At 28.8% G+C, this 13,321-nt stretch overlaps 1 protein-coding gene across 1 annotated transcript; it reads right to left on the minus strand.

Moving 5' to 3' along the window:
- Positions 1-1,942: 1,942 nt before the first annotated feature.
- LOC115699709 (COP9 signalosome complex subunit 2) lies at positions 1,943-6,121 on the minus strand. The gene is made up of 12 exons (XM_030627238.2): positions 5,851-6,121; positions 5,595-5,687; positions 5,412-5,490; positions 4,368-4,608; positions 4,212-4,286; positions 3,987-4,121; positions 3,619-3,806; positions 3,244-3,312; positions 3,085-3,175; positions 2,815-2,949; positions 2,458-2,570; positions 1,943-2,357 (listed from the first exon to the last, which is right to left on the minus strand). Exons 1-12 carry the CDS (start codon positions 5,852-5,854, stop codon positions 2,267-2,269), a joined length of 1,314 nt encoding a protein of 437 aa, XP_030483098.1. The 5' UTR covers positions 5,855-6,121; the 3' UTR covers positions 1,943-2,266.
- Between the last annotated feature and the right edge of the window lie 7,200 nt (positions 6,122-13,321).

Raw genomic sequence — 13,321 nt, forward strand, 5'->3', positions numbered from 1 at the left:
GCTGAGACAATTGGTGCTCGTAAGGTGCTCAACTGGATCAAAAGTAAATAATGCTAGCAGGTGATATTGGAAACGAATTGTTTGGGGGTTTTGCAAGCTTTTAAAAGTTCTTCAAGTATACTTTCAGTCTTTGGATATGTTGTTGAAGGCTGTAAACTTTTGCTCGATGTTTTAAGAAATATTTTTGTTTAGTTTGTTAAATGATCAACTAATATAGTAACTCATAAATTTGCTAAAACTTCTATATTATATCTTGGTTGTGCGTTAAGTTTCAAGAATATTCTAACTTATTTGTTACATCTAGTTTGGTGACGGAAGTTGATGATTAATAAATTTAGTTTTTTATTATATATATTATTTATTTGAACATATATATTACTATAAAATATATAGTACGTGTGAAACATTATTATATACGAAGTTGAAATTATATAAAAAAGAATATCACTAACATAGATGTTTTAAAAATAGTGCTATAAATACGAGTCAAATTTTTTGACACGGCACAAAATCAGTACAAACTTAAGGCATGAGCACGGTTAGGCACGAAAAAATATGGACTTGGACAGGACACAATGCTACAAATTAGCACAACACAACACGAACAATGAGATTGAGCTTGACACGGCATGAGAAATATGGGCTTTAACGCGACACAACACGACAAGTCCAAAAAGAATGACATGTAAGCACAAATAACCTTTTCAGAAAGTGAGACATGTTCAAAACCTTATATTTGATAAGAGTAATTTGCAGTATAAATACGTAAATTTAACTCCAGTTGTAAATAAATACTTAAGTTTAATTTTTGACGGTAATAATACCTAACCTATATTGCTAAAATTTTGTAAGTACCTGACATTAAATGTTAAGTCATTATCCACGTGTTATGTTATTTTTTATTGGTACATTTAAACTATTTTTTTCTAAAAAAAAAAATTAATAACTTGGACCAATCAGAGATTGCCATATGGCAATTTACTTAAATTTAACAGTCAAGTACCTTTAAAATTTTCAAAATTATAACTTAAGTATTATTACTGCTAACAATTAAACTTAGATATTTTTTTATAACTCGAAGTTAAACTTAAATATTTATGCCTAATGTAAATATTGTACTTAATTTAGCACAAAACAAAAAACAAAACAAATACTATAGTTGCAATAATATTTACTATTGTGTTTCAATGCACAATAACATTTTATATTTTATATTGTAATTATAACAAAACATAATATATCATTGATGATCATTAATAAATTAAATATTTTTTTTAGAAAAAAATAAAACAATATTATAATTAAGATATGTATATTAAAACTTATCATTAATGATTAATAGCAAAACTATAATTAAAAAAATATATTGTATGCTAAATTTAATATAATGTTATATCTTGTGTTAAATTTAACACAAATTTTAGCATGAAACAAATTTAGCAAACCATTAAGCATTATATCACTAGTTTAACACTCTAGAGACACTTTTATTGGAAACTAAATTTAACACTATTTATATCTTGTGCTAGACATAATTTTTAATATATGCCAAATTTAATATAATTTTTAGTATGTACTAAATTTAGCACATTTTTTAAAATACCATTAGAGTAATAACTTTTCTTTGAATGTGCTAAAATATAGCAATACACAACTATTTTAACATTCCATTGAAGATACTCTTTTTTTTCTTTTTTTGAAACAATTGAAGATACTCTTAGTAGGAGAGTAGTCTAAAAAAAAGTGCACAACCACCTAAAAAGAAGCCAAACCAATTATAAAGTAACACATTATGTGACATTGGACAATTTAAAGTGCCAAAGCAACTATCATATTATGTTTAAACCTATGGGGACAATTAGAATAGCTTCTTTGTCCTCCCCATCCTCATTCCTAGTGTCACCACAGTCCAAAGTAAGCATTAGGAAATAAAAGGATTAAATGTGGAACAAAGATTATATAAACAAAAAATTATGGCAAAGACACTATCAACAAATGATACTTAGCTATACCATAAAAATTCCGATGACCTACCATGAATTTGGGTTCGAGATGGTTCCTTTTTTTTTTTTCTTTTTTATGCAATGGGTGAAAGCACCTTTAGTCATATCAAAACATTCATATCCTATAGCTATCAAGGGTCAAAATCATGGAATTTCAATACTACACAGCTCATTAACATTGTAACTTCATATCAGGCAAAGTTCAAACCAGTCGCCACCGCATGGAACAAATAAACACAATCAATTTCTTTTTGTAATCGATCTCAATATACTCTGTTGCCGATGGTTTGATAAAGGGATTTCAGCTGAGTGTTCCATTTATCTATAGCAGCATACTTCTTCATGCCCTTTGATCTGTGCATTGTAATAAGTTGCCAATAATGAGTAATGATATGACACTTATAACAAGCAATCGAGATAATTGATAATGTACAGCAATGATCCGAACACAAACCTGTCTCCACGTTCTAATAGCCGGTTGACTTGATCAATATGTCCGTCGATTCGGTTATCCAAAATCAGCGAAACCAATAGCTGCTCCACATCCTTCTCTGGCACATTGAGTTCCTGGAATTCAACACAGCTCAGGTAAGTAAAATTATTAAGACAACTGATGACCAAAATGGTACATTGGTGTGAATTTTAAAGATTTATAAATTTTACCACTTGAAGTACAAGAAAATCTCTACCATTAATAAATTACTGTAGGAATGAGTTGCCATAATTTGGAAGATTTAAATGGAAAGTACATAATTTAAACTGAAGTAACTAAACACACAAGAATGTGATCTTAGCAAAAACTAACGTGTACCTTCGAAATAAAAGGAATTCGAATTCTTGTGTAAGGCTTGATAAGCTTAAGCAGCACCTGGGTCCGTACATTCTTCAAAAGATCTTCAATGTAATTTCGAATGAATGGATCATCCATTATCGTCCTCCTATTACTCTAATGCAAGCATCAATAGAAGATTAGTAACAGGAATAAGGAGATAGATAGACACAGGTACAGCCAAACATGCAAAGGAAAGAAAAAAAAAAGGATTAAACCCATTACATTGTAGCATTGTGGGTACAGCTATACCTTAAGTATTTTCTCAAATTCCAAAATCTCATTTCTTTGATATGCTGCTATCAGATTTGTCATTGCTAGAATCTCAGGATCATTTTTATACCTGTACCTTACTGATTAGAACAAGAGCAAACATTCGCAAACACAATGAAGAAAATTGTCAGGACTTACGGCTTTGCTTCTTGACCATCAAATGGATTAACCTCGGATTCCATCAGCATGTTAGCTAGAACTAAATATCTGCCACACAATAAAGAACATTGTGGAGATTAATAAAAGAACATTGACCTTTGTGCCTATACAAACCGATCCAGCGAGGATAAATATTTGTTAAAAATAAATTTGTTAATGCCTAATCCATTTTAAGACAACTATAAACAAAAGAACCATTTTATGGAACTATGACAAGAGTTTTATTTCACATATCAACATACAAGGATAAGGGGAAATGGAGAAAGAGAAAAGGGAGAGAAAGAGATTGTGAGGTCATCTGAGAAGTAGGTAGAGTTTAAAAAGTAGAAAAGTGTAAGGGCAATGTGAACATACTTCAAGCATTGAATGCGCCTCTGGTTGCCAGCTTCATCATAATTCTTAAACGCTTCAAAGAAATCCGTGGCAGCATCTGCCCACTGACCATCTGCCATATGCATCTTACCTCCACACTCACGAATTATTCCCATAATTCTTGGATGGGGTATTGCTGACTTTATGGCAAGAGCTTTCTGATACAATTGCTGCATTGAATGACAATGTTAGCTTTACTGCTCAACTAAGTGACAGATGACACTGAAGTCATCCAGTGCACAAAAACAATAGAAGACCAGAAATTAATTGCACTGCAAACTCGGTCAGTAAAGCACAATGTTCTCTCTTAAAAAGGTTTTCAACAAACAATCTTTATAAAAATATCTTACCTTAAGCTTTTTGTTATTCTTTGTCTCAGTGTACATTTGAATCTCAATAGCATATACCTCCAGAAGTTGACTTCCTTTCTTTTGATCATCTGAACCATCTTCCTTTTGACAAGATTTATGGAGCTCCTTCAAGATCTAAATATGTTCTACAAGTTATTCCCATATTTCCACATTCTTAATTGGAAAAATACAGGACTCACAATACTAGATATCCAAATAAACTACCTTACTCATTCGCCCATATTCCCCCATATCAAACCAGATCTTGCAAAGCTTAAGATTTGTCTTGAACCAAAGTCTCTGCAGTACAGCAAAACAGGAGTTAAAACTTGACGTAAAACAAAATGTGGCTATAGAGAGAGCGGATTACCACAAGCCTACCTCATTCTTTGCATCTTCAAGTGCCTTCAGAGTAGTCTGGTAAAATTCTCGAAGAAGGCTGAAGTTCTGGCTAGCTGAACCAGAAACAAAGTCCATAATATTGTTTATACATTTCTCGCTGTAATTTCGAGTCACTGCTGATTTGATGTATGTCAACATCACCCTATATGAATCCATCATTTCTTTGTACCTTCCCAAACGGTAATAGAGCTTGACAGTTTGCTTTAGAGCTTTAAAGCCCCTAGAAACATGCGGCATAAAAAATAACTCAGCCAATATTTAGAAAAGCTTGCTTGGGAATTGTTATAAGAGCACTGATGCAGATCAATGCATTGAATTACTTAAAATCATAATCAAGAACATAAATAAATAAATTTAAAGTGGAAATTACAACTGAAAAATAAATAAAACTGGAAACACCTAACATCTCTGAAGTCTAGTAGCCTAGTCTAATAGTAGAAGTGATGAGGGTGTCCAGACATTTTTTGCTGAATAATGTAATATAGAAAGTGCCCAGTGGCCATAAGTGTGTGTGTGGAATGTTTGTGTAAATTATAAGGTTTTAAGTTTTAAGTTTCAGTTGTATAAACCAAAAATATACATGTCTGAAAACTTGAAGAATGCCCAAAACCAAAATTTGGTAATAAAAGACCATGACTGATTAAATAAGCATGACAGAATCTGAACATTGAGACTTAAATGATTCAATGTAAATGGATGCACGTGCAAAGCAAAGAAGAGACTGAATTCAATTCTGAAAAGGTTTAGAAGCTCAGCTAAAATGTCATTGTCAAAAATTTATTTCAATCGAATTACTCATGATTTAACTATAAGGGCAATGAAAAAGAAAACAAAAACATAAAATGTGCAATAAAGACAAAGTTCTGTTTTTGGAATTATGATGAAAAACAAACAAACAAATAATCTCTTAACTTCACAGTAAAAAGCAATGGCTGAATATGATGATGATGCAATACATTACATAATTCCTTTAATGACCAACTCACTAAATCACTGTCCATGTGATTATTCTGTATCACTCACCACTCGGCCTTTTCGGGTTCCATTCGAACAACTTCAGCAAATCCTGAAAGAGCTTCTTCTGGATCCGTCTCAACCAAACCTTCATTTTTCAAATAAACAAATTGGTAAAAGAAAACCTAATAAATGATAAATTCAATCAAACAAATAAAATTTCCCAAATAATCAAAAGAGAAACAAAAAAACCTTTGGAGTTGTAATATTGGTTCTCAATATCAACGTCTTGTTCCTCAGGCTCCTCATCGGAGTATTCGAACCCATAATCTTCCATATCCGCGTCTGCACATCATAAACCCATAATAAACACCAAAACTACCGATACCGTTAACACTATTTTTAAAGGCAGACTGAAATTGAAACCCCTAATTATAACATTTTCTAGGGAAACAAACAAGAAAAAAAAAAGTTTAAGAAACTAATTGAGAAGTAAAGAAAAACATACCCATGGAATCGAATTGGTTGTTTGATGAGAGAAGAGGAAAGTTTAATAGGGTGTTTTGTTCTTCTACAGTTCTACTCTCTCTCTCTCTCGCTCTCTCTCTCTCTTTCACTCTTCTGCTACCATTTGCTATGCGACCCCGCGTTTAAATATGAATCTTCCTTGCTCTCTCAGTCTCTGCTCCCACTCACTTTTTTTTTTTTTTTTGAAAAACTTTTTTTTTTCTTAATTAAAGGTAAAATGTTGGCAAAAGTTGTGCAAAATTTATATTTGATTCTCAATTTAATGAGTGATAATTAAGATTTTTTTTATTTCAACCTTTTAGTTAATTTTTTAATAGTATTTGTCATAATTACAGTATTATTTTTACAAGTTTTTAAATTTTTTTAAATAATTTACAATATTAAAAACAAAGTATATTCCAGTTTACTAGTGAGTTCAAAAAACTTCAAAAGTATTTTTAGCTTTATAAACTATTTGAAATTTTTTAGAAATTTATAGGGATGATGTTGTAAACATAACAAATACCGCCATGAAAAAAAAAATATTTCGACATGTGTTTTCGGGCACAGAGATTGACTAAGAGGTTATAATAGGATGTTGACATTAACATTCCTCAATTCTCAATCTTGAAAATCGGCAGGGAAAATATAAGTTCGTCGTAAATCCGTTTATCTCTATTCTGTTAGGGTAAGTAGCGAGACAGGTGTACGCCATGATTTAATCTAAGACTTGTTTTTTAATTCATTGTAAAATCTAAAACTAATAACTAAAATAAATTTAAAAACTACAACTACTAAATAAAAATAAAATTAATTAAATTGTTTAAGAGTTAAAACAAGAAAAAATGTAAATTTAAAGGTGAGAAAAGATTAACTCGAAAACTTTTTCTCTCTGGCACCCAAATTCCTAAAATTGCATCTACCTAAATCCTTGAAGACGAAAATCGTTTAGGTACCAAAAATAAGTCAATTTTGTCCATATCGTCCCTTTTGTCCTAATTCTTAAGATAAATTCCTAAAGCTTGAAGAGATAGACGGTAGAAGTGCCCATAAATCAATCGAACAATGGAGGAGGACGACGATGGAGATACAATCCCATTTTTTTTTCCTTGATTTTTGATAGTTTACTTGTAATTTGAATGAATGAAAATGGTGTTTACTATCACTTTTTCTTTCCTTTGAAAATAGTATTTACTCTTTTTTTTTTTCAAATTGTTTTACTAAAAATGGTATTTTAAGTATTTTATGGTCTCTTTCTCTTTTTCTTTTTCTTTGACTGAATAAAAATAGTTCTTACTTGGGAAATTTAATTTTTTATGCTCACATTTAGTTAAAAAGAAATTCCTATACAAATAATAACTAATATTTGTAGGATATGACAACTTTTATAATATCCCTAAAATACCCCCCATTTACACCATCGGACCACCCATCGGGCCACCCATTGGACCACCCATCGGACCACCATCAAACCATATCTGCTACCATTTTTTTTTTATGTTTTTATACATAAAAAAAAAAATAGCATCGAACTACCATCGGACCACCATCGGACTAGATCTGTGTTAGATTTTATGCCCTAAATAAAACTCTTTACAATCTGATTAGTTATCAATATAAGAAATTTGAAGTGATTGATGTTTGCATGAATTTTACATGCTAATGGTTTAATATGTTTGATATGTTTATTACATTCATACACACAAAATCAGTTAAATCCAGATTATATGTTTATTCACAATTACAGTATCGTCAACACAGTGGAATGTGATTGTGATCATATGAATCAAAAGACTTGGTCCCTGTTTCATCAGTGTTATTGGATTTACACTAATGTGATAATCAGCGATGATGTGTACTTACACTTGGAGTAAGTGTTATGTTCTTTCCAAGACATTAGTAAAGTATACTAGTTTCGAATGTATGGAGTATACATTGGATTGGACCGATATTGCAACTAAGTTAAGATATTACAAACTTACCGTTATACATATCTTTCCAAGTCAATATCAGTAGTTGATCTTAAGATTAAAAGAATCTAAATCCTGATATGCTTAGGCTTAACTCAGGAGTGCTATTCATGTTCTTTGATTTATTAGTTAAGCCTACTTTTGGGTCAGGGTGATACATATATTTTGGGAACATGATAGTATGATTGAGTGGGAGTGCTGAACATAAATATGGAATCTATAGCTTCTACTGGTGTATAGAAGTCAAGTGATGATTCCCTTCGAGCTTAGCAAATAGAAGTAAATGGATGAGCTCTTGTTTAACTGACTAATCATTAGATCACTAAACACCATTTACAGGTAGCTAAGTGTTTTAAGGGGCAAAATACATTGAGGGGTGAGAACGGTAAAGAAATCCCATCTCGATGTAGATCATCTATATAGAGGATCTTTAAATCACAATAAGACTATAACAATGGTTAAATGAGATAGTATATTGATATCGTGGAACATACAATATGCTCTATATAAGTCTGAGAGTGCAATTCTAAGTTCTAAGAGTGGATTCAACGAAGAATTAATAAGTAGGAATTTACTTGGTAAATTTGGTTCACTTATTGGAAGCTCAGCATATAGATCTATGGTCCCCATTCTAGTTGAGAACATTCTACTTGTAAGACTCATTAATTGATTCGTGATTGATCAATTATAATTCTAAAGTTAGACTATGTCTAATTTTATGAATTTTCACTAAGCAAGGGTGAAATTGTAAAGAAAAGAGTTTCTAGGTTTATTTATTTATTAATGGACTTTATATGTCTAATTAATAATTAAATTAAATGACAATATTATTTAATAATCTATTTTAGTTATTAAATAATTAGTTTTGGCATTTAAAAAGTTAGAATTGGAAAATTGGCGTTTTTGAGAAAATAGAGATAAAATTTGATAAAACTGCAAAATCAAGTGAGGCCCACTATAACACCATGGCCGGCCACTTAATGAGGTTTTTCAAATTAATATTTTTATTATTTTAATGCCAAATAATTCCTAACCTAAACCTAGTAATTGCCTATAAATAGAAAGTGATGGCTCAGTCAAATCACAAGTTTTCAATAACCTTTTTCTGACAGAAATTTCTCTCTTCAGAAAAACTGAGCCTTCCCCACTTTCTATACCTGGCAGAAACCCTCTCTCTTCTTTTCCCTTCATCAATTTCGACCCTAGTGAAAGAGTAAGTGCCCACACACAGCAAGCAGTAACTCAATCATAGATTGGAAGACTGTGAAGGATCAAACTTGAAGAAGAAGGACATTCGGGCTCAGATCTTGATTATACTCTGCTACAGAAAGGATACAAGGGTTAGAGATCTGAGTGGAAGGAGACATTAATTCTGCTGCATCAATGTAAGGTTTTCTTAACTTTATATGAGTTTAATTTATCGTTTTAGAAAGTTCATATTTAGGGTGTTTAAACAGCATACTTGTGTGTAGATCTAAGATCCTGGTAAAATAAATATTCCAACAACTGGCCTCAGAGCTATGGTAATTGATTTACTTACATGAAATTTGGACTTTAAAACGATTGTTTGTTTGTTTTTGGATGGTATCATGTTGTATTGAGTGTTATTTGATGATTGATTGATGTTTGTGAATTTTCATGAGAAATAATTGCGATTCTGTTTCTGGAATTATTTTTATTGGATAGTATGGAAAAAAATTAAGCAAGTTACCTTTTTACAGAACTCAATTTCGATTTAATTTGAATTAGTTATGATTTTTTGAAGATTCGGAAAAATCGGAATTGTGCTGAAATTTTCCTGCGATCGCGAAAACTGTCCGTACAACTCACAATTTTTTCGTTTTTCTTCGATTTTTCATGCTTTTTCATGGAATTAACTTCCGATTTTTTGTGTAGTTTTGTATTAATAGATTTACTATTCATAATTCAATTCTAATTATCATTATGAATTAATTTAATATTTTTTAAATTTAATTCAAGATATTAGTGTAATTTGAATTTTAAAATAGTAAATATTTATCTTATTGCTTAATTATCTATCTTATTTTTAAATTTGATTATATCTTATCTTATTTTTAAATTTAAGGTCAGATTTTAAATATTTTTAAATTAAATCCTTTTTAAATAATTTGACCTTATTTAAATTTAAAATAAGATAACTATAATCATGTAATTTTAAATAGATGTAAGATATTTTGCTAATTTTTAAATTTTGTTATTTTATTTATTTAAATTAAATTTAAAATCTGAAAAAGATATTTAACTTATCTTTTCTAATTTTTTATTTAATTTTTATTTATAAAATAACATTTAATTTTTAAAAGTAGTTAGCAAATTTTTGAAATGAAATTTAGGTTGGTTGAAACCTAATTTTTCAAAATAGTAGGTTTAATTTTAAATATTTTTTTTAAAATTATTTCGAAATTTAAATTTATATATTTTTTTTTATTTTCGAAATTAAAAATATTTTTTTAAAATTTTATTTTTCGAAAATTAAATTAAATTTTATTTTTTATTTATTCATTTAATTATTTTTTTTTTATATTTATTTAAAATTAAATAAATCCTACTTCCAACTATCCAGCTAACCTTGTTGCAGGAGTATGTGGTTTTAGCTTATGTGTAAGTTTTCAAAACCTATTATTACTTGATTGCAAATAGCCATGGTTACTTTTTGCCAGATCTAATGATCTGATGGCTCCCTTGGTCAAGATAATAATTTGTAACAGGTAAATTTTACAATCTTCTTTCATCTGTGTATGACCTAGCAACATGATAGGATCCATCCAAAGTGTGCATGTGTGAGCCTATATGTTTATTTTGTTTTAATATAGATGCATATAGGTTGTTGCTAAATAAAATGTCACACCATGATAGATTTTATTTAGGTCCATTTAGTTATTGGACCTATTCAATTAATAACAATTATTTATTTTAAGGTTAAATTCCTCTCTTTTGGGCCTTGTGTGAGAGTTGGGAGCCATAGAAGTGGGTACGACATACTGAACCCAGCACCCCCTCATATGAACTACCCCAATTGTGAAGGCCCATTTACCTGATTTGAATAACTGTACTAGGTTAATTATATTAGTTTGACCTAATAAAATTGAATTAGCAACATAATTAACTTTTAAAATATATGAAATTTATTTTTATTTTAATATTTTAAAGTTAATTTTAAGAAAAACACTTTTAGTTTAGATATTATTTCTAGACAAACTATTTGTATTTTTCTTGTATTTAATTAAATATAGAATTTTAACTAACTAGATTCTTTCTGGAGCTTATTTAATTAAATATTCCTATTTAAGTTATAAATTAGTTGTATCAACTGATTTTTCTTATCTAACTTAAATTTTAATATTTTATTTAAATTTTAAATCAAGTTGAGGAATCCTAGGCATTAGTTATTAAAGATTCTTAAGATATTTTTTAAGTTAATATCTTTTCCAATATTAACTTAAAATGGAATATTTTAGATATTTTTTAGGTTAATATCTTTTCGAATATTAACTTAAAAAAAGTATCTTCAAATTAAGTAGCTACAACTTAATTTTTGATATTTAATTAAATCTAAATTTGAAATTATTTAAGTTTAAGATTTTTTCTATATAACTTAAATTAGATATTTTTCAATTTTTTTGTTGAAAAGATACTTAGTCAAATATGATATTTTCTAGATAGTAATTTCTAGACTACTTATTATTTCTAATATTTAAATAGGAAAATATTATACTTTGTGAAATTAATTATTTAAATAATTAATTTTGGTACAATTTTATTAAGTATATTTTTCCTAGTATTAAATAAAAATTAATAATTAAGCCTTCTCTACACTTAATTATTTATTTCTTGAATTTAATACATTTAATTAACTTGAAAAATTTAAATATCTAAGTTGATTTTCATCATAATACTTAAATATTTTTATTTTTCATGACACTTAATTAAATAGAAAATTATTTTTAGGCTGAAATTTAATTTTTCAACTTAAATTTAAATAATTTTCAATATATATTTTTTTTTATTTTCTTAATCAATTTCGAAAATTGCATTTTATTTATGCAATATTTTTCGAATTTTTAATTTTGAAAAATAGATTGAGTTGTAAATTAATTATTTATTTTAATTAATTCTTGGGCCAACTTCAATCAATGATTTTTTCATTTAATTGATTAATTTAAAATAAATGAATTTAAAATATAAATATATATATTATTAGAAATTGAATTAACTAGTCAAAAGAAACTCTAGATAGGTGATATTTTTGCTTGAAGTATTTCTTTTCTATTTTTATTATTTTTTATTATTATTTTTTTTCGAAATTTGTATATATATTTTTTATATATATACTTAATTTTCGAACTCAATAAATATATTCTCAAAGGAAATTTTTAAGTTGCTAATTATTTAATTTAATTCAACTTAAATTAATTTCCTTAATATTTATATTTAAGATTATTACTAAGATGGAAATAATTAATTTTATTTCAATCACCATCTAAGTATAATTTTATAAATATTATATTAAATTCTTATTTTTGAATTTTAATTCTTAATTTTGAATTTAATGAGAATTTATTTATTAGAATAATAAAGAAAATACATTTTAAAGAATGAGCTTTATTATTATTAAGATATTCGATCTCCATTGTGGGTTTTACACCGCGTTTGTTTTAGTGAGTAATCCTCCCTAATGGAGGAACGTTCATTAGCAATTTCGCACCGTTTAATCTCGCATGATAAGTGGTTTGTAAGTGTTTTATATGGTATAAATCACCCTAATGGTGGTGACCATATTTGACTTGCAAATTGCGAAACAATGGTAGAAGCTCATAAGATAGAATAGCCTTGACTCTCGCCTAAACGGGACAACACTGGATTCCAATCTTGATCGAATAAAAGGTTGCTAGAATGTTTAACATTTTAGATGAGCTGACAACTCTATTCAATTGATGGTAGCTTTGACTCTCGCCTAAACGGGACACTGATATCAGTTTGTTGAAAAACCTTGGAAATTATTTAGGATTGAATTTTTTAAGTATTTTCTCATATCATTCCTACTTTCTATGTGCTTTTAATTTCTGAATTGATTTTGTGTGTAAACCATTATTAATTTCTATTTGTTGATTTCTATTATTTTGTAGTATCCTGTATTATCAAAATGAATCCCATGTTATCACTGTTGACTGAAAACAAGCTGAATGGATCTAACTTTAATAAGTGGAATTAGAACATTAATATTTCTCTCATAGGAGAAAGTGCCTTGTTTGTTTTAACTGAGCCGTCACCTGAAGTGCCTGGGGACAATGCTTCCAAAGCTGTGAAAGAAAAGTATGAGCGTTGGCAGAAAGCAAATGACAAAGCTCTATACTTTATGCTTTCTAGCATGGTTGACACCCTCAAAACTCGGTTTTCTAAAACCGAGAAGGCTGCTGAAGTTATGACGAAGTTAAATGAGCTATTCGGTAAGGCATCACTTCAGTCACGCTTTGACGCGAC

This window comes from Cannabis sativa, chromosome 8, assembly GCF_029168945.1.
Source record: "Cannabis sativa cultivar Pink pepper isolate KNU-18-1 chromosome 8, ASM2916894v1, whole genome shotgun sequence".
Lineage (NCBI taxonomy): Eukaryota > Viridiplantae > Streptophyta > Magnoliopsida > Rosales > Cannabaceae > Cannabis > Cannabis sativa.

Excerpts from the sequence above, each read along its gene's own strand:
- LOC115699709 (XM_030627238.2), bottom strand. Across the intron at positions 4,287-4,367 it reads TTGAAGATGCAAAGAATGAG|AGACTTTGGTTCAAGACAAA; the intron begins GTAGGCTTGTGG and ends GCTGTACTGCAG. Across the intron at positions 2,571-2,814 it reads GAATTCCTTTTATTTCGAAG|GAACTCAATGTGCCAGAGAA; the intron begins GTACACGTTAGT and ends GTTGAATTCCAG.